This window comes from Neofelis nebulosa, chromosome 3 (assembly GCF_028018385.1).
Source record: "Neofelis nebulosa isolate mNeoNeb1 chromosome 3, mNeoNeb1.pri, whole genome shotgun sequence".
Lineage (NCBI taxonomy): Eukaryota > Metazoa > Chordata > Mammalia > Carnivora > Felidae > Neofelis > Neofelis nebulosa.
The window spans coordinates 133,989,214-134,009,586 of record NC_080784.1 but is presented as its reverse complement, the minus strand read 5'-3'; the positions used below and the strand labels follow the sequence as shown (position 1 = coordinate 134,009,586).

Here is a 20,373-nt window from a genome sequence, read left to right as displayed (position 1 = left end):
CCTTACCATAGTTTCTGGAAATTATGCAAGTCTGCCCGTGTTCAGTGCTCCTCCTAGTGGAACTGCAGTGTTTCTTCCAAAGCCACTTAGTACAGGAGTTCAGGTGGCCAAAGCTCGCCCGGGGACAGCTCCTCAGCCTTGCCCACCCATCTCGTGACCTGCCAGCACCGTGTTTACTGTGGCTGCCTTCCAACCCATTTCTGACGCTTTCGAGTTTCCCTTTCCTTTTCCAATTCTCTTCCGCCCCCTTACAAGAGCGTCGGTTTCGTTTCCTACTGAACTGCCGGCTCCGCCCCCCAAACAGCACGTGGCTAGTCCGGCAACTGAGCGGGGGCGGAGCAGAGGAGGCTACAGTTCCTCGACGCCGCGGCGAGGTCCGCTAGCTGTGGCTGCGCACCGCGACGCGGGGCACCGATTTCTTGGGAGCTCCATTTCCAACGAGGTCTGGAAAGCCGAGGCGCGGCTGTGGAGCCCAGGAAAGGGGCGATGGAGCGGAGGCCACGAAGGGGGGCGCGGGGCGGCGCGCGCTCGGCTCCCGGGCCGGCCCCGGCGCCCCGAACCACAGCGCCCGGGCGCTCCGCGGAACCGCAGGGCACGCAGCTCTGGCTCTTCCCCAGCGCCGCCGGCCTCCGCGGGGCGCTGCACCAGAGGACCGAGGCGACGCGCCAGATTTGCTGTACGCGCGGGCGCCTGGTGGTGTTGGAGCGCGGCGGGGCCGGCGTCGAGGTCCACCAGCTGCCGGCGGGGAGCGACGGCACCAGGAAGCCGAGTGAGTAGGAGGGAAATGCCCGCTCGGCCGTCCTACCTCGGGCTGGGGGTGTGAGGGTGGGCGGCCGGGGGACCCCGGTGTAGCGCCTGCGGGGCCGGGGCGGCACGGACGCTTCTCTCCGGAGCTCCCCGATTGTGGGTGTGCCGTCCTCTAAACGGGAAGGAGAGCTTAGAAAGCTCTACGCCGCAGCGGTCCGCGGTGGCCGCAGAAATGCGCCGGGCCCGGTGGCTTTTGCGTTTGGTGCGTTCGATTCCCTGTGCTCTCCCTTCTCCACGTCCCTAGTTGGCGCTGAGTTTGCGGGAGGGCGGGGGAGGAGGGTATCGAGAACTGGGTCTCGCCCTCCACACGTTGGCCGCGCGGACCGAGCGCGCTTGCCGGCAGCATCTTCTTAGCTAGTCCGCTTTTAGCACTGGTTTCTGTTCAGTTTGGTTGTCACTTCTTTTTAGAGCGCACCGGCTCTGATTTTGTGTGCCTTTGGAGAATACAGTTCTCTTGTTCCCAACGATACTATCTTATATATGCAAGCAATTTAAAGAGTGCTTTCAGTTGCATTTATCCGAGGTGGTAATCTCTATAGATTAGGTGTCCGGAACTGTGGTTTCGATTTTTTAGGTGGAGGAAAACAAATGGCCACATAGAAACTTTTGCCCATCTGAATAGTGAAGAAAATGGTATTTTACCAGTCGTTTTGCTTTTACCTTGAGTGAAGTCAAGCATCTTTTTTTTCTATTGGCCATTTGCATTCTTTTTGAATTGCCTTTTCATACCTTTGACTAGCTTTTAAAAATTTGAGTTCTTAATTTTTTTCTTATTTATTTGAAAGAGTTATTTGAATATTAAGAATAGCCCTTTGTCCATTTTATACGTTGTGATGTTTTTCCCAACTTTTGTTGGTGTTATTTTACGGTCTCTTCTACAGTCTTCTTTTAAGAAGGGTTATGGATTTTGTGTTACAACGCTATCCACAGTCTCAAGGTGTTTTTTTTGTTTTCTTAATGTACTCATCCTTATAGGAATTTTAAGCTTTTATTTTTAAAGTTAAAATTTTTGATGCACTTGAAAATTATTTTGATTTAAGGTAATAGGGGAATCTAGATTTATTTGTTTCTCCAAATAGCTAGTGTGATGTCCCAGTACCTTTTTTGAGTAACCTTTTTTTCAACTGATTTGAAGTGCTGATCTCTAAAAACGTTAGTCTGTTTAACCTTTTCTCCTTTATTACCAAACTGTTTTGCTGCTCATATCATTTGTAATATGAAGTGGTTTGTGCGTTGAGATTCTTACAGGAGTAAATTCTGTTTGATTAGAACCGAAAAGTAAAACAAGTTCCCACATCTAATTTTTGTAAACAAATGAAATAAGAGTAAATGGTAACTGTGGATAATTTTAAATCTCTTAACTTTTAGAAAGAGTTAAATAATTCAATAATGCCAATAAAAATTCTTTTAACAGTATCCTTCCTTAAAAATAATGCCCCAAGACCTTGGCTTTTATATTGAGCAGTGAGGAGGGTTTTATTATTGTTATTTCTTTGTATTTGGAAAGAGTATATCTCAAAATACACCATGTATTTTCTCCTAAAGAGTTATGTCTTCCAGATACTGTTATATTTTCTTATAGACTTTTTCATATCTGTCACTTTAAATTTAATTTTTCTGTCTCAATTTATTAAACAGGAATCTAAAAGCAAATATTTAATTGGTTATATTAAGTCTGTATTCAATTTAAAACAAAGTATGAATCCGTGCTTTCCCAAATTGAAAAAATCCATCATCAAAACAGTAGTCTTTGCTAATTTGTCTGCTTTTCTTTCTTGAATTTTTCTTAGAAGTTCATGTTAAGTCTAAGGTTGTTCAGTTGAAATGTTTTTCCAGGTGTTTTAAGTGTGTTATAATGAAATCAGTAATAATAGTGAGTTAATAACCAGACTGATGATAGTTCCTGGTTGCATTTGCTCTGCAGAGTGCATTAAGTTAGGAAAAAAAACGAAGATACATTCCGTGGACCAAGGAGCAGAGCACATGCTGATTCTATCCTCAGATGGAAAACCATTTGAGTACAACTATAGCATAGAACATGCAAGGTAGGGAACTTTTTTCTTTTATTAAGAAATATTAAGAATATTTTTCTTTTATTAAAAGGCAATCATAATTTTTGTAGGAAAATGTTACTTTATATGAACCTTGTCCCCTGCTTTTCATAGTGGCTCTTAGTAAGCAATTCTGAAATGACCAGTGAATTCCATCAGTAAATTACTATACCAGGTTGTGTCCCATAGGCAACATGTCTTGCTTTGGCATTTGAAAGACATGATTGTTAGTCTGCCTCACCCCAAATTGGACTTTCACATTCATTAGATTATTTAACCCTCATAATAATCCTATAAATTAGATTACCAGAAATAAAAGTTTTCAACCTAGGAGAAAAATGGCATTATCAAGGAATGATTTGTGAGAGTTTTTCCTAGTAGATTGTGTGAATTAGAACTTATTTTTATCTTGTATTATTCCTGTATCATACAATTAACTGTTTGCAAAAGAGGCTTAAAATCATTTGAAAGTAATAATACAATTCATGTTATTTTACTTTTTAAACCACCACTTAAAACATATAGTATTTTTTATAATTTTTGATGTACTGAATGTGAAGCAGTAAATTTAAATATTTCCTTGACTTTCATCCCAATTAAATATAATTAGTAATTTTAACATTGATATTGTGACTTTTATTACAGTGATTGACACAAAATATATTTTCTTTCATCAGGTTTCAATGCATTTTACAAGAAAAAAGTATAATTCAGATCACATGTGGGGATTATCATTCTCTTGCACTCTCAAAAGGTACTTTTCTAGAATATTGGTTTTTAGAGGAAATAAATGCATATATATGTAGAACTAGTAGAATGTGTATGTGTCACCTTGCAACAGACAGAAATATGGCTTTGAATTTGATATAATTCAGGGCACTTACTCTTTTTTTTTTTTTTTAAGTAAACTTCAGGCCCAACTTGGGGCTTGAACTCACAACCCTGAGATAGAGTCCATAAAGAGTCACATGCTCTACTGACTGAGCTAGCCACATTCCCCAAGGCACTTGTTCTTAAAGGAGATACAAAATAAGAGAATTTTTGGACATATAAAATCTTCAGGTTTCCATAATTATTATTCCTACATTTTATTCTGTCAAATGACAAAACAAAAACAGTTTAGTAAAGAATTTGATACCCTTTGTTCAAGGACAAGCAATCGATGGATTGGGAGTATAGTGCATCACAAGCAGTGGAGCACTGTTTTGGAGGGATTTTGTGCAAGAGTGAGTTTTATAGAGTGTTAGAAGCAGTACACTACTGCTTGTGTAGAAATACGGCATGATTGGTTGGGAAGGGTTGCATATTTAACCCTCCTCAGAAAGATCAGGGAACAAGGAAATAAGCATATATCCCAGAGCTGGTTTGGTGTTTGGGGATTGGCTGACTGGATATGTGGCGGTTCTGGTCAAGCAGAGCATCTAAAGGAACATATAAGTTCAGTTTGCTGACATGGCACCTTGGGCAGGAATGGCTCCATCTTGACCCTAGAGATTTTTCCAACACTTTTGTGTTTTTATTTTTTAAGTATGAAACAGTGAAAATATTCTGAATAATCAAAATCATCGTGGACTCAGGACCAGGCATGGGCCACCGTTTTCGAGAATGTTCTTCCCTCCTTCTAGTGCTCTTTTAGCTCCTGTGGCAGGAGCTTAGAATCCCTTGGATCTGCTCTTGTGGCCAGTTTGAAAACCTCTGATGTGTTTTCACATTACCATTTGAATTCAGGGATTCTCCCCAGCCCTTATTATTTTTTTGTTTCTTATCAGAAATAAGGAATGGAAGGCAGTAATAGTGGGAAATGGAAGCAATGAATATAGATTATTTCCTAAAGAAACTTGACCATGGAGGAATAATTATGACAGGAAGGTAATAGATGGGAATTCAGGGCCAAGGAAAAAAATTTAATAATTTTTTAATGTTTTTTATTTACTTTGGAGAGAGAGAGCAAGCACAAGGAGAAAGGAGGAGAGAGGGAGGGAGAATCCAAAGCAGGCTCCAGACTCTGAGCTGTCAGCACAGAGCCTGACGCAGGGCCTAACTCGTGAACCTGGAGATCATGACCTGAGCCAAAGTCGGACGCTTAACCTACTGAGCCACCCAGGCACCCCTTAAATAATTTTTAAAAATTTTTTTAATGTTTATTTATTATTGGGAGACAGAGAGACAGAGCGTGAGCAGGGGAGAGAGAGGGAGACACAGAATCTAAAGCAGGTTCCAGGCTCTGAGCTGTCAGCACAGAGCCCGATGCGGGGCTTGAACTCACAAACCATGAGATCATGACCTGAGCCGAAGTCGGACGCTTAACCGACTGAGCCACCCAGGCGCCCCAACTTTAAGTAATTTATAAAATGTTTACTTACTTTGAGAGAGAAAGAATTATGGGGGGGAATCCCAAGTAGGCTCCATGCTGTCAGCCCAGAGCTGGATGCAAGGTTCAATCCTACAAACTGAGTGAGATGATGACTTAAGCCAAAATCAAGAGTCAGATGCTTAACTGACTGAGCCACCCAGGCGCCCCAACTTTAAATAATTTATAAAATGTTTACTTACTTTGAGAGAGAAAGAATTATGGGGGGGAATCCCAAGTAGGCTCCATGCTGTCAGCCCAGAGCTGGATGCAAGGTTCAATCCTACAAACTGAGTGAGATGATGACTTAAGTCAAAATCAAGAGTCAGATGCTTAACTGACTGAGCCACCCAGGCGCCCTGGATTTTTAATATATAGGACAGAGTAAATAAACTAATGGGAAACCTGAATTCAAGAGAAGTAAATCCAGAATTTGACCTGTATTGAAGTTTGAGAATATGAACTGTGCATTGGAAAAAATTGGCCTGGTTGTTTGACTTCATCCATTCAAGAACACATATTTCATTTTGAATATCTACTGTGTTCAAGTTAAAAAAGATGAAACAGCCAACACTGTGTCTTCAGGAATCCCAGAGTCTATTGATACGGGGCAAAAGAGATTTTCAGGGCTTATTACTGGTTAATCATAATCTAGGAAGACTGAAAGTTGGAGAAGCAAGAAAGGGAACTGATCAAGTCATCATTATATTTCTGGTGACTGATAGGCAGATGATAGTTACATTAAAAAAATTTTTTTTTACCGTTTATTTGTTTTCGAGAAACAGAGCAGGGGAGGGGCAGAGAGAGAGAGGGAGAAAAAGAATCTGAAGCAGGTTCCAGGCTCTGAGCTGTCAGCACAGAACCCGAGCAGAGCTCGAACTCGAACTCACTGACCTCGAGATCATGGCCTGAGCTGAAGTCGAATGCTTAACTGCCTAAGCCACCCAGGATCCCCTTTGATAGTTACATTTGAAGGAGAAGCTCTGTCTCCCACCAGAGTCTATCTGTACAGTATCTTAGCTCAGTAAGCATTAATTAATTAATGCTCAGGTAGCATTAATTTTTTGATATGTTTTTTCAGACTCTGATATTGTCAACTCCATTAGATAACATCTAAGAACATTTCTTGAAAAATGTGCTCTGGATATTCAGTTAATGGAAGAAGAAGCAGACTCTTTCAAGATACTGTGCTGTAATTTCAGATGTGTAAATTATTTAGGATTTTCAGGCACATGAACAGAGTGGGTGGGCCAGAGAGAAAACATTAATTTTAGGTTTTATTTTCCCAGATGCAGAATGTTTCTGGTTTTCATGTGCCTATATTATGGGTTTTTGAAAATAAGTATTTCTTGAATTTGATTGTAATATATTCAGGTGTCTTCATTCTACCTGTCTCTGTCCATTTGGGCTGCTATAACAAAAATACCAAAAATTGGCTGGCTTAAACAGAAGAAATTTACTTCCCCCAGCCTGGAGCCTGGAAGTCCAATTTAAGGTGCCAGCAGATTCAGTGTCTGTTGAGGGGCAAGAGAAGTCTCTGGAATTCCTCTCTCTCTTTTTTTAAAGATTTTATTTTCAAGTAATTGCTATACCCAGTGTGGGACTCAAATTCACAACCCTGAAGATCAAGGGTTGTATGCTCCACTGACTGAGCCAGCTATTCGCCCCTGGAATCTCTCTTCTAAAAGGGCACTAATCCCATTCTTGAAGGCTCCATCCTCATGATCTCACCTAATCTTAACCACCTCACAAAGGTCCACCTCCCAATACCGTCACATTGAGAGTTGTTAGGATTTCAACATGTGAAATTTGGGGGCAGGGGCACAACCATCGAAGAAGCCCACAGTCTAGTGATGTCAGGCAAAGGGTGTGTTCAGTTTATTATTGGTAAATCACAATCTAGGAAGATGAGGTTTGGGGAAACAAGGACATAACCACTACCCTTTGACGTGGGAGGTAAGGAAGTAGAACTGTTACTGCTAAAGAGAAGATTCTTGTAGTTTTTCTGTCTCAGACATGTGGGATCTAGGAAGTTGAATGTAAGAGACTGGTAGTATGGATAACATATATAATACCCTTAGTTAATGTCTCCTTCACTTTAAACTTAATAAGGCAACATTTTGTTTATGTCAAGGTGGTGAGCTTTTTGCGTGGGGACAGAACTTACATGGCCAACTTGGAATTGGAAGTCAGTTTGCCTCAATCGCCATACCACAGATTGTGGAGAACCTGTCAGGAATTCCCTTGGTTCAGATTTCTGCGGGAAAAGCCCACAGCATGGCCTTATCCATGTCTGGAAACATCTACTCCTGGGGAAGAAATGATTTTGGACAACTAGGCCTGGGCCACACTGACGGTATGGAAACATTTTCAAATTCATATTATCAGTAAATATATTTGTTAAGTAAGAGATGAAGTTAACACAGTCCTCCCTGTCAAAAATGGTTCAGATCTTCACTTTCATTGGTGCTGTTCTTCCCAGTTAGGTTTGGCTTCAGGGCAGTCAGTCTAAGAGATATGCATAGTGTGGAAGTTGTTGCTGCAGTTGAGGCATGTGTCAGGGTTGTGTGGGCTGAGGGAAAGAGCATTGGACTGTGTTCAGAATATCCAGGCTCTGCTTCTCACTTCGCAGTTAATGAATAGCAGGGCCTTGCTAAGTCCCTTAACGTTTTTGTAGGTGTTATTTTCTTTCTCTGTAAAGTGACGCATTTGGATGAAATGACCTCTGATGTACCTCTGCACCTGAATGTCTGTTAATATAATTATATCCATGTTAGGACAAAAGGATACTAAAGATTTACCTAAACTCACATATTCTAATCTTATTCTGTAAGGCATTATATCTGTATATGCAGATACAGAAAAAACATAATTCTCATCCTTGAACTACTTCCACAAAGCAGATGTCAAACTGATGATCCAAAATACTCTTGTTGGGGTTTTCAGGTGTGTCAAACTGCTGTGTTACTAGCCGTGGTAATACACATCATATCCCCTGGCTTAGTGACCACACACTGCATCTTTCCCCAACGTGGTCCAATGTTAATTACTCAGGAGAAACCATAAGTCAATGTTAGAAAACTATTCAAAGGATGGAAAGGGATAAAGAGCAGTTAAACTGTTTTTGCTCAATCTCAAAGTGCCATCATAAGGAAATTGTGAAAGAAAGAAGAGGTGGTGTGAGGCAAGGACACTAGTAGAGAATTTAAAAGGAAGAAAGAACCTTTATGCTCATTGAAAGGGTACTTTTAGATTTGAATTGGAAATCCCAGATATGCTGCAATTAAAGTTAATCAAGTTAGGTTCAAAGGAGAAGAGTGGGCTCTGGGAAGTGGCTTGACACTTTCACAGGTGAGTTCTCCCATGTGTGGCCCTTTGACCACTGCCTCATCCCCATTTTTAGCCCTAAATAATATACCAACATAGAGGCCTTTCTTCTTAGAAGGTGCTGGGAATTGTTACTGCCAGCTGAGAGATAGTCCAGGTATTACTAGCAACATGGAACTCCAGTGTCCAAGTCAGCATTTTCTTTTGATCACTTCAACTGTTCTTTTCCCTGCATAGGTAAAGATTTTCCTTCCCTTATTGAAGCACTGGACAATCAGAAAGTTGAATTTCTTGCTTGTGGTGGCTCTCACACTGCCCTGCTCACAAAGGTGTGTGTATCCTTGTTTCTTCCACGGAAGAGCCTTGTAGTGGGGGAAGCACTAGAACACCTAGGTGGGGGGCACTTAGTGTCTCCCTGGGAAGAGGGGTCACTTTCCACATACTGGATTGTCCTCCTGATAATTTGGGAGCTTTGCTTTAACAGTCCTTCTATGAATTATTCACGGATGCAAAAGCATCTGTGAATATTACTTCTGTGTTGTATTTCTCTAGAATCTGATAAGAAGTTTCCTTTCCTTAGGATGGGCTGGTATTTACTTTTGGTGCTGGAAAACATGGGCAACTTGGTCACAATTCAACACAGAACGAGTTAAGACCCCGTTTGGTGACTGAGCTTGCTGGGAATAGAGTAACCCAGTTAGCATGTGGAAGGTAAGTTGTAAAATGTCTGCGAAATTTGATAAAATCAATATGATATATTTAGGTAGGTAGTTTGATAAAATTTCCATCAGTTTTTTTGATTGAAATAAAAGTATTGAACATTTTCAGGGGCATCTGGGTGGCTCAGTCGGTTAAGTATCTGACTTCAGCTCAGATCATGATCTCATGGTTCGTGGGTCCAAGCCCCGTGTCAGGCTCTGTGCTGACAGCTCAGAGCCTAGAGCCTGCTTCAGATTCTGTGTCTCCCTCTCTCTCTGCCCTCCCCAACTTGTTTCTCTCTCTGTCTCTTAAAAATGAATAAATGTTAAAATTAAAAATTAAAAAAACATTTTCAAATGGGTAAAGATGCTTAATTTACATTATTAGATAAAAATAATCTTTATTTTAGTATGTGTATTTATTTTCATTGATTTTTATAAGATTATTTATTTATTTTGAGAGAGACTGCATACAGCAGAGGGGCAGAGAGAGAGAGAGAGAATCCCAAGCAGGTTCCATGCCACCAGCGCAGAGTCTGACTTGGGGCTCAAACCCACGAACCATGAGATCATGACCTTAGCCAAAATCAAGAGTTGGATGCATAACGGACTGAGCCACATAGGTGCCCCAATTTTTTTTTTTTTTTAATGAGAACATGTATTCACTTTTTGTTGCCCCTTTAGTGCAATATCATTGTAACTGTTCAAATGCACTTTCACCTAAAAAAAAAAAAACATAAGTCATTTTATTTGGGGGAAAAATAAATGTGAATCATAAAGGATTGTTCATTGTTCTTTTAACTCCTCGTGGACCAACAATATACTGAGTTACTATAATTCTTTGAGAGTGGTCATTGAGGATAGGACAAAGTCAGCTGGTTTGAGTAGAATATTCTAACAAGTTTGATTTTCACAGCTTCTTTTTTTTTTTTTTTTCTTTTTGAACAAAAGTAGAAAAACTTGCTCAGGCTCTTTTGTTTACGTAATTATTTCTTGATTTGGGGTTGTGGTAAAGTTAAATATTTTCATCCAGATGCACTTACTCTTCTTTGGGGCAATTTTTTCTCGTTAAACATAAGCAAATTCAGGTTCTATCTGAATGTTGGGTTCATTTGTTTGTTTACCAAAACCTTTTCTGTAAAAAACTGGTGTATGTATTTTCAATCTATATACCTAATTCTTTTATGATCCTGGAGTAAAATTACATAAATGGATATTAAAGTAGACCAGATTATTGGGATGATATGATTCTCTGCATTCAATCTGTCTGCATTAACCAAGGGAACATTATCACCACTCTGGATTTTTCATAACACACATTTAAGTAGCATGTGTTACAAGAGGAGTTGTCACGTTAGAGATACCTTAATAAAAACCAGAGCAGTTCTACTAACACAGAATTCACTGGAAACACTCTCAGAACTGAATGTTGTTAAACTCATTTATATTTATTATAAGAAGTGGATACAAATTAGAACCAAAGGAAGTGATGTATAGGACAGAGTCTAGGGGGAGTTCAAATGAGCTTCCTCTGTCCACTTCCCTTGGAGCCATAGACAGAATGATATTACCTCCTCCCAGCCCGATACATGACAAGGTGTAGAGTTTTGCTGACCAGGGAAGTTCACCCAAGTCCAGAGTTGTTATTGGGGTTTCATTGCTTAGCCATGGTTGATTGAATCATTACTTACAGGGTTGAACTCAACTTCCAGCCTCTCCTTCCAAGCAGGTTAGGCTTCCATGCAGTCAGAGGGGTCCTCTAAGAGCCACCTGCTGGGTAAACTGTTAGGTGTGATCTCAGGATCCTGCCATGAATAACAAAGATACTTCTATTACCTGGGAAATTCTTATGGCTTAGAGATTTCCTCCCAGGAACTGAGGACAAAGGCCAAATTCTTTACTTACACATCCTAGACTGGAAAGGACCATGGAGCAGATTAGTATCATTGTGGTAAAGATCTTTGGGAAATAGGGAGCTCAGAAAGGATCACCTAATTCCATCTTCTAGGATGGGGAGAGGAGGGAGTCAAGAGATGGCTTCCAAGGGTGGTGACTCTCAAACCAAGGCATGAAAAAGGAGTAGAAGCAAGGGGTGCTTCTTGTTCCTGACAAAGGGAACATAATTTGCCAAAGCACAGCAATCATGGCCTTGGAATCGTTCGGGATTCCAAAATCATTTTAGCCACACATCAATGCTATCTTAGTTTCCAGATGGCTAATTTCATCTGATGAGAGTTGATTAACTAGTTTCACTCACTGGGTAGCCTAATTTCAGCAGTTTACTGTGTTGCTGTGTAATCTCTTCATTGTAGGTGACTGATAATTGACCATATGTATTTTTTATTTAATAGGCAGCACACACTTGCCTATGTTTCTGATTTGGGGAAGGTCTTTTCTTTTGGTTCTGGAAAAGAAGGACAACTGGGAAACGGTGGAACACATAATCAGCTGATACCACTTCCCATGAAATTGCCATCAAATGAAGAACTCACATTTGGTAAATTTTGTTAGGAGCACAGGATTTGACACTTTATAAATACCTTTGTCGAGAAATTGATTTTTCTAAGTATGTAATGTGGCAAGGAAAGAAATGTATAGCTATGAAGGGAGCTTCTCTAAACATTGGTTTCATGTTTTTACTTGTAAACAGGTTAAAATATTCAGTATAATTAAGTCAAAATAACCGTTAGTCTTCAGATTAAGTCTTATCCCTTCAGATTAAGATTAATGTGAATGTAAAATGATAGAACATGAAATAGGTTATATGGATTCAGAGACCTCTGCAGCCTCCGATTGTCATTTGCAGCAGACCTATTAATTTCACAGTGATTGGTTTTCTTACCTGGTAACACTGACTCTCAATCCTGTCAAGCCCTGAGAATGATGAGCAGCTGATTTATGCCAGGCACTCTAACTGCTTACCCCTTACTTGTGGTATGTCACCCATCCAACAGTTCTGGGAGATTTGTGCTCTCAGTCTCATTTTACTGGAGGTACAGAGACTTGGAGGGCAAAGGGTTAGACAGTTCTCAAGGCCTGTCAGTGGTTTGGCCAGATTTGAATGGTGGCTTAAGCCACAGAGCTCTGAAACCTTCTACCATAGAAGTGCCTCAAGAATGCTTATTTGCTTCTGAAACCTTAGTGGTGACCTAAAGTACCAGTATTCTCATAAGTTCTTTGGGAAAATGAACAGTAGGGTTATTTCCTTAAGCAGTTCATGTATTTGATTTTTACAACCATTTAGACTTTTGAAGTACTTATTTACATTCTTTAATAGTTCTTGGTTATATCTGGAGTTGTAGAATATGGTTTTTAGTAATGAGAGCTAAATTAAAACAGGACTCAGTTAACCAAATAGTGGTTTGACTGTATTTTATACCTAAGCATTTACATTAAATATGGATGTCAAAGCTGATGGTCACCTGTCAACCTTGCAGGTCACCTTTGTTTGCCAGCTAGACTTTACTCTGAAGAAAATGTATATTACTGCTTCATGGATGGGAAATGTGTTGAGTCTTTGTCTATCAAAAAGATAAAAGAACTAAGTTTAAGAAGAATCTGAAATGATTTAAATAGAGTGTGCATGTTTGTGCCAATGACTTTCTGCACTCTTACTTTCTGTACTCTTACCTTCTGTGTCTCCCTTTTAGAAAGCCGTACCTCAGAAAAGGAGTTAATAATGATTGCTGGAGGGAATCAAAGCATTTTGCTCTGGATGGGAAAAAAGGTAAAAGTGGATCTCTAGATGTTCTATAACTTGGTTTTTAAAGCAAAACAAAGGGTTTTACCAAGTGTGGTGAATTCCAAAATCATCTAGTTGCTAGTCTGACTTTTGGAGAATAAACATTATTGATCCTTTACTGTCTGAACTACATAAGTATTGACTCCCAGAAATCAGCAGATTTGTCTCTGGTAAATGTCAAATCAGATTTCCTTAGATCTTTCCTTTGCCCTGCCAATGGCATTTGGTCAGTATCCTAGCAAGCTAACAGGTTGACATTCTGAAATTTTTTTTTATTATTATGTTTATTTATTTTGAGGGGGGTGGTGAGAGGGGCAGAGAAAGAGGGAGACACAGAATCCGAAGCAAGGCTCCAGGCTCTGAGCTGTCCACACAGAGCCCCATGCGGGACTCAAACCCATGAGTGTGAGATCATGACCTGAGTTGAAGTCGGACGCTCAACCGATTGAGCCACCCAGGTGCCCCCCCCCCCGCTTTTTTTAATCATTACTATGTTTATTTTGAGAGAGAGAGAGGGAGAGTGAGATGGAGTGCGACAGGTTGACATTCTAAAATGATATTCCCAGCCAGTACTGAAAAAGACCGGAGGTTCATAGGCCTGTGAATAGTCAGCTCATAACCTCCCCACCCTATGTTGATGAGGCAATCTGAGTTCCTCCTTTCTACACAGTCCTTTCAGCCTCCCCTTGAGGCTGTGTGATGCTCATTTTAATCCATTTATACCTTACAAAGTGCTACGTGTTAGAGCACTCAGAAGTTTACTTCAGAGTTAAGCCCCTTGGACAAGATGTTGGCAACCAGCCAAATGATGTTACGTCTTGGTTAGAATTTCACTTTATGATTTCCTGGAGCTATGTTAATCCATATTTAAAAATCAGTATTGGGGCGCCTGGGTGGCTCAGTCGGTTAAGTGTCCAACTTCAGCTCAGGTCACGATCTCGAGGTCCGTGAGTTCGAGCCCCACGTCGGGCTCTGAGCTGATGGCTCAGAGCCTGGAGCCTGCTTCGGATTCTGTGTCTCCTCTCTCTGCCCCTCCCCCATTCATGCTCTGTCTCTCTCTGTCTCAAAAATAAATAAACGTTAAAAAAAAATTAAAAAAAAAAAAAGTCAGTATTACCCTGTATCCTTAGAATGTGCTTAAAAGGTGGATACCTGTTTCTGTTGTGTCTAAATTGCTGTGTTTTACTTGTTTGTTTACAGAATTCCTATGTTAATCTGAGGAGGAAAATTCCTACATTGAACGAAGGAACTGTAAAGAGATGGATTGCTGATGTGGGGACTAAACAGTGGCAGAATACAAAAAAGTACATATCATGTGTCTTTCTGCTCATTTAGTTCTCTAAAGTCGTGTTTCCCCCTGACTGGTTCTAAACAATACAGAGATGTGAGGTTTTACGGTCTTCAGAGAAACAGGACCGATATATAGGGTGTGTGTGTGTGTGTGTGTGTGTGTGTGTGTGTGTGTGTGTGTAGAGACAGACTTATTTATTTTTTAAATGTTTCTTTTATTTATTTTGAGAGAGAGAAAGTGTGTGAGTAGTGGAGGGGCAGAGAGAGAGAATCCCAAGCAGACTCTGCAGAGCTCATGGGGCTCAATCCCATGAACCTATGATACCATGACCTGAGCCGAAATCAAGAGTCAGATGCTTAACTGAGTCACCGAGACACCCCATGAGACAGAGACTTATTTTTAAGGAGTTGGCTTATGTGATTGTAGGAACTGAAAGTGCAGAATAATAATGCAGGCCAGCAGGCTGGAGACCCAGAGAAGGGTTAATATTGCAGCTTGAGTCCTAAGGCATTCTGGAAGCAGAATTCTCTATGCTTGGGAACCTTTTTCTCTTAAGGCCTTCAATGAATGAGTGAGGCACACCCACAGTATGGAGGGTGATCTGCTTTACTCAAAGTCTATTGATTTAAATGGTAATCTCCTCTCAAAAATACCTTCGCAGGGTGCCTGGGTGGCTCAGTTGGTTAAGAGTCTGACTTCAGCGTAGGTCATGATCTCTCTGTTCACGAGTTTGAGCCCTGTGTTGGGCTCTGTGCTGGCAGCTCAGAGCCTGGAGCCTGTTTCAGATTGCTGTGTCTCCCTCTCTCTCCCTGCCCCTCCCCTGCTCATGCTCTATCTCTCTCAAAAATAAAAAATAAACATTTTTTAAAAATGTAAAAAATACCTTCACAGCAACATCTAGATTGGTGTTTGACCAGATATTTGGGTTCCGTGGCCTAGCCAGGTTGACACATAAAATTGGACATCACAACTAACCTGTAAGCTCCATGGGGGCAGCTTTCTTTATTGCAAGTCTTTGTACCTTTGATATGTTTGCATATATTGTGACTCTTCTGAGCAGGAAACACAGTTTGTCTATATAATTTCTCAACCCTGTTTGACTTTAGAACCACTTGTTGGTGGACTTCTATTCACAGCTGAACAGTGTGGGCAGTCTTGATCAAAATAGTGCAGCTCCTTCCATCTGTAAAGATTATACTCATTTTTATAAACCTTTCCTTTTAGAGATATTTTTACGTTTAGGTAATGGTTTCCTAATTCTGAAAAGTAGTTGTATGAAATAGTTTCATCATAATGGGCATAGATGACCAAGAACACTGCTGGTGACTCCACTTACTGTGGTAAGCACCGAGCAATGTATGGAATTGCCAAGTCACTGTGTTATACACCTGAAACTGATACATTATGTCAACCAAACTTCAATAATTAAAAAACAAAACAAAAAACTTGTGCTGTTGCTTCCAAGATGCAACTTGGGTGTTTCCCCCCACCCCCATCCTTCCATTTAATATCTGGTAATTTTTTTTTCTACTTAAGTGGAACAAAAATAAATAGGGCTTGGAAAGCTGAGTGGGATGGGAATATTTCATTTATTCAAGGAAATACCCTAGATCAATCCATTTCATCTTTCCCTGCGGCTTCTGTGAGTACGTTATCTTTTTATTACTCATCTTTGCCACTGAAATTTTAAGATTGGAAGAATGGAAGAGACTTATAGATGCCCAAGGCAAAGCGTACGCAAACAAATCCAAGACAGAGAAGTTTCAAGGACTGTTATGAGATGTTTTATTTATCATATCTCATGCTTAAGGAGGCATACACTATAATTTGTTTTAACCACCATCTTATTCCTAATACAGGGAAATCAGAGAGATATTTTCATCTCCTGCTTGTCTGACTGGAAGTTTTTCAAGGGAAAGGTAATATAATATTTATATATATATGTATGTATAATGTTTAAGATTCTGTTAAAAATAGTGTGTCCAGCATCATGACTGTAGTTAATACCATATTGTATACTTGAAAGTTGCTGAGAGAGTAGATCTTAAAAGTTCTTATAAGAAAAAAAAATCTTAACTATAAGTGCTGTTGGATGTTAACTAGACTCAACGTGGTAATTATTTCACAATATATACATAGATCAATGTGTTATGTTGTATGCACCTGGAACTAATATGTTATATGTCAGTTTTGTTTCAATTAAAAAAAAATGAAAGATTATAAAGAAAATGGCTTGAGGGTAAAATAGTTTGGTGTTTTTATCTCTTTTTAAAAATTACTTTTTTTTTTAAAGTAGGCTTCATGCCCAGCATGGAGCCCAGTGCACTGAACTCACAACCCTGAGATCAAGACCTGAGCTGAGATGAAGAGTTGGACGTTTAACTGATTGAGCCACCCGGACACCCCTAAAAATTACTTTTTTTAACAAAAGCATATATATGAACACTGTAGAAAATGTCAAAAATAAAGACCTATGACTGAAACAAATGAAAATTGGGGTGCCTGGCTGATTCAGTCAATAGAGCATGTGACTTTTGATCTCAGGTTGTGAGTTCAAGCCTCAAGTTTGGCGTAGAGATTATTTAAAAATAAAATCTTTTTAAAAAAAAAGAAAAAATGAAAATCACCCATAATCCACTTAAAAGGAACAGCATTTGTTTATATATCTTTTTTCTGTGCAAATTTATTCTTTTACTAAAAATGTGATTATGTTGTTTATATATTACTTTTTTTGTTGTTGAGAGAAATCGCAAGCAAGGGAGGGGCAGAGAGCCAGGGAGACAGAATCCCAAACAGGCTCCGTGCTGTCAACACATAGCCTGATGTGGGGCTCGAACTCAAATTGTGGGATCATGACCTAAGCCGAGACCAAGAGTCAGACACTTAACCAACTGAGCCACCTAGGTGCTCCTGTATATTGTGGGTAATAAGCTTAGGAATCCCCTGGGCTTACACCAATGGGTTAACAAGGCATAAAGAAGTACAAAGCCATAGGATGCTCACACCTGAGTTTGGGTAAACAAGATTAGAACCCCAGGATAGAGCAGGGGGTGAGAACCCCAGGATAGAGCAGGGGGTGCAAAGGCACCCAGAATAGAGAGGGGTGCAAAGGCCCCCAATACAAATGTATATGAGGTAAGCAAAATTAGGCATTCAGGGCAACAGTGCCCCCCAATTTAGTACTACAGCAGAAAGCTGCTTTCATAGGAGGAAAGGACCAAGTTAAGTAAACAGGTAAATAGGGCTATAGACCACTGTGGGTGACGCTGCCCAGAGTGGAGCTGATTAGCAAAAAAAAAAAAAAAAAAAAAAAAAAAGGTGCCTTGTTAACCCTGAGGTTATTTGCCCTATTTGTCTTATCCCCTAGGCTAGCTAAGATTAACAGACATGGCGCCTTCTGTCTGCCGTTAACATCTACTCATCTGCCTGGTGCCAGGATTTTGTTTTATATTGACCCAAACACCATATATCTTCAAAACTCCCTTTGCCTCATGCCCGTGAGTTAATGTTCACAGATTCATTGTCTCTTTGTGCATGCCCATCACATTTGTAAGCCTTCTGATCTTAATAAATACAGGGCAAGGACCCTTATTTGGGGTCTTGTCTTTTCCCAGACATTAGTCATCTCTTCCTTTAATCCTGCATCCCGCTCTCTTGGTGGCCAAGAGAGAACTTCAGACTTAGAGTCTATGACAGTATATTACTTTATATTTAATATATTTGTCCGTTTTCTATTTATTAATAAGTTCATGTTATTCAATATTTTTCTTAAACATGATTGTGATGGTATTCCATGGGAAGGACATAACCTTAATTTATTTAGCCATTACCTTACTGCAAGATCGTAAGTTTTCTTTGAATTTTTGAATATTATGAAAGAATGACTTCGCACATCTTTCCCTAAATATTTATATAATATTTATCTGAAAAATGTTATTGATTTTCAGACAGCAAATACATGTATTATTTTATAAAGAATGTGTCTATGTCCAAGACACTGAGCATATTTAGTTAATAAATGTAATTCACAAGTTAAGATACTTAAACATTTCATTAGTAATTTTCTGTTGCAACACTAAGAATTTACTTCTCTGAAGTAAATTTTTTAAACCCAACTTTCAGTTCATGTAACTGGGAGAAATGGTCATTTTTTTCAGAAATGGGAAAAACCTTTAACTTTTTTTTAAGTAAATATTTAAGGTAAGACAATATCTGAGTTAAACTTGGATAGTATACATATATATATACATATATATATGTATATATATATGTATATATATATAGTTAATTCGGTCTTGATATTTTTTGGCGTTTTAGACATAATCATAAGTTGTCAACTGCATTTTCAATTGTATTTGTATTTAGCCAAATTACATTTATTGTAAAGCTGAGGGAAATACTAATTTTATTGAAATGAAAAAAGGTTCAGAAGAAACTTCATCTAAATTAATAACCTGATAAAATATTTTATTTTGAAGAGTGCTGCTTCACTTACTTATCCATTGATTTTTCCTTCTACAGAAGAGCTGCAGAAATGATGCCTGTTCACTTGGACTTAAATAAAGCAAGAAATGCTTTTAAGGAGTTAACTCAGAAGGACTGGATTGCTAACACGGTGGTATTCCTTAGATTGTTATTTAGGAAAAGAAACTACACTAAATCATTTTTTATAAGAACTCAAAATTTCAGAAAAAAATACCTTGTTTTGAGAGTCTCTGAGAGCCTGTAGCATAGTAAGATGAGATGAAACTCACATGGTATCCAAGAGTTGGCCCCCTGGGGGCACAATGTTCACTATCATAGTTACACAGATTACAAATAGTCTGAATGGTTCATCTGTATACACACAGACACACACACACACACACATATGCATAGATGCACATCCTCTCTAGAGGGAGTTTTGTCACCTCCTGGCTGTAAGGAAGATGATTAAAGGATGTGTTGAGATTGGTACACTACCATACAAACAGCGTGTTCTTTGCAATGGTCTTAAACGTAAGTATAGAAATGAGAACACTTGTTTTTGGTGTGAACATCCCCCTTACCAGGGACTGCGTGGATTCTTTTTCTCTGTGTTTTTTTATAGGTTCTAGAATGTTGTTACCCTTTTAGGGATTGTCACTTCTTTGTTTCAGTATTGTTAAGTCTTTAGGTTTTCCACTTGCAGATGCTCCAAACATGTTTCCTTTATTAATTTAGCTTTTCTTAAGCAGCCTTTATTAATTTATTTCTCTCTTCCCTTATACTGGTTGATCTAGGGGTAGTACTGTCTATGTTCACTCAGTCTGTTTCTTTTTGGGTCTCACTCTGGTTCCTTCTTTCACCCTCTCTTTCACTTCTCTCTCCCTAGGCCCCTCTGTCTTCCCCCCTCCATCTCCCCGCTCCTCTTTCCTCCTCTCCCTTTCTTCCTTCCTGTCTTTCCTATCCCTCCTCTCCTCTTTCCTTTTCCCTCTCTCCCATTCCCTTCTATTTCTCTCTCTCTTCCTTTCCCCCTCCCTGTCTTCCCCTCTCCCTCTTATTTGCTCTTGGCCTCTGTTTTTGTACCTTTGATTCTTTTTCCCTTTCAGTCTCCCTGACATCTCTCCCTCCTTCCTCTCTGCTGCCTTGCATGCTCTCTTACTCTGCCGTGGCCAACATTCTGTATCTGAGCCGCAGGGTCTCTTTACACACGCTTCTTTCTCTCAAGGGAAGATGAAAGTTTAATTCTGTTAACTTTGGCAGAACCACAGCCCTATTGGGGGTCTGAGGAAAATGGATCCCTAATTATGCACCTTTATCAGGACTCTGCAGCATTTAGTGGAAAGAGCACCATTTCTGCATCTGTGGAGAGATGAGTTTGGGCCAGTTCCTCACTAAAGCTAATTATACCTTTGATTGTGCCAGAACAATATTGTATGATATGCTGTCAACATAATCATAGAGCAGTCTTCCATTATTTCAGACCAGATAGTTGGATCATAAGACCTATAATGTTTCTTTCTATTTTGAGATTTCTGTGACATGGATACACAGATTTTTGCAATTCATTTATTAATTCAGGAAATACTTGAATAGTTGCTATGTGTAGGGCACTGTGGTGAGGACTCCTGATGAAAATGAAAGAT

At 39.8% G+C, this 20,373-nt stretch overlaps 1 protein-coding gene and 1 long non-coding RNA gene across 2 annotated transcripts in view; one reads left to right on the top strand and one right to left on the bottom strand.

The window, feature by feature from the left end:
- Positions 1–202, bottom strand: part of LOC131507340 (uncharacterized) — a 30,405-nt gene extending 30,203 nt beyond the window's left edge. Inside the window, exon 1 of the long non-coding RNA XR_009259454.1 lies at positions 7–202. This is a non-coding gene — a long non-coding RNA (uncharacterized LOC131507340). The remainder of the gene's footprint in view (positions 1–6) is intronic.
- Positions 203–355: 153 nt separating this feature from the next.
- Positions 356–20,373, top strand: part of HERC5 (HECT and RLD domain containing E3 ubiquitin protein ligase 5) — a 46,495-nt gene continuing 26,477 nt past the window's right edge. Inside the window, exons 1-11 of the mRNA XM_058721934.1 lie at positions 356–769; positions 2,732–2,852; positions 3,536–3,612; positions 7,343–7,564; positions 8,773–8,864; positions 9,116–9,246; positions 11,585–11,730; positions 12,884–12,960; positions 14,176–14,279; positions 16,126–16,185; positions 18,788–18,881. Of these exons, the coding sequence (XP_058577917.1) occupies positions 487–769; positions 2,732–2,852; positions 3,536–3,612; positions 7,343–7,564; positions 8,773–8,864; positions 9,116–9,246; positions 11,585–11,730; positions 12,884–12,960; positions 14,176–14,279; positions 16,126–16,185; positions 18,788–18,881 (1,407 nt within the window). The 5' untranslated portion in view covers positions 356–486. The remainder of the gene's footprint in view (positions 770–2,731; positions 2,853–3,535; positions 3,613–7,342; positions 7,565–8,772; positions 8,865–9,115; positions 9,247–11,584; positions 11,731–12,883; positions 12,961–14,175; positions 14,280–16,125; positions 16,186–18,787; positions 18,882–20,373) is intronic.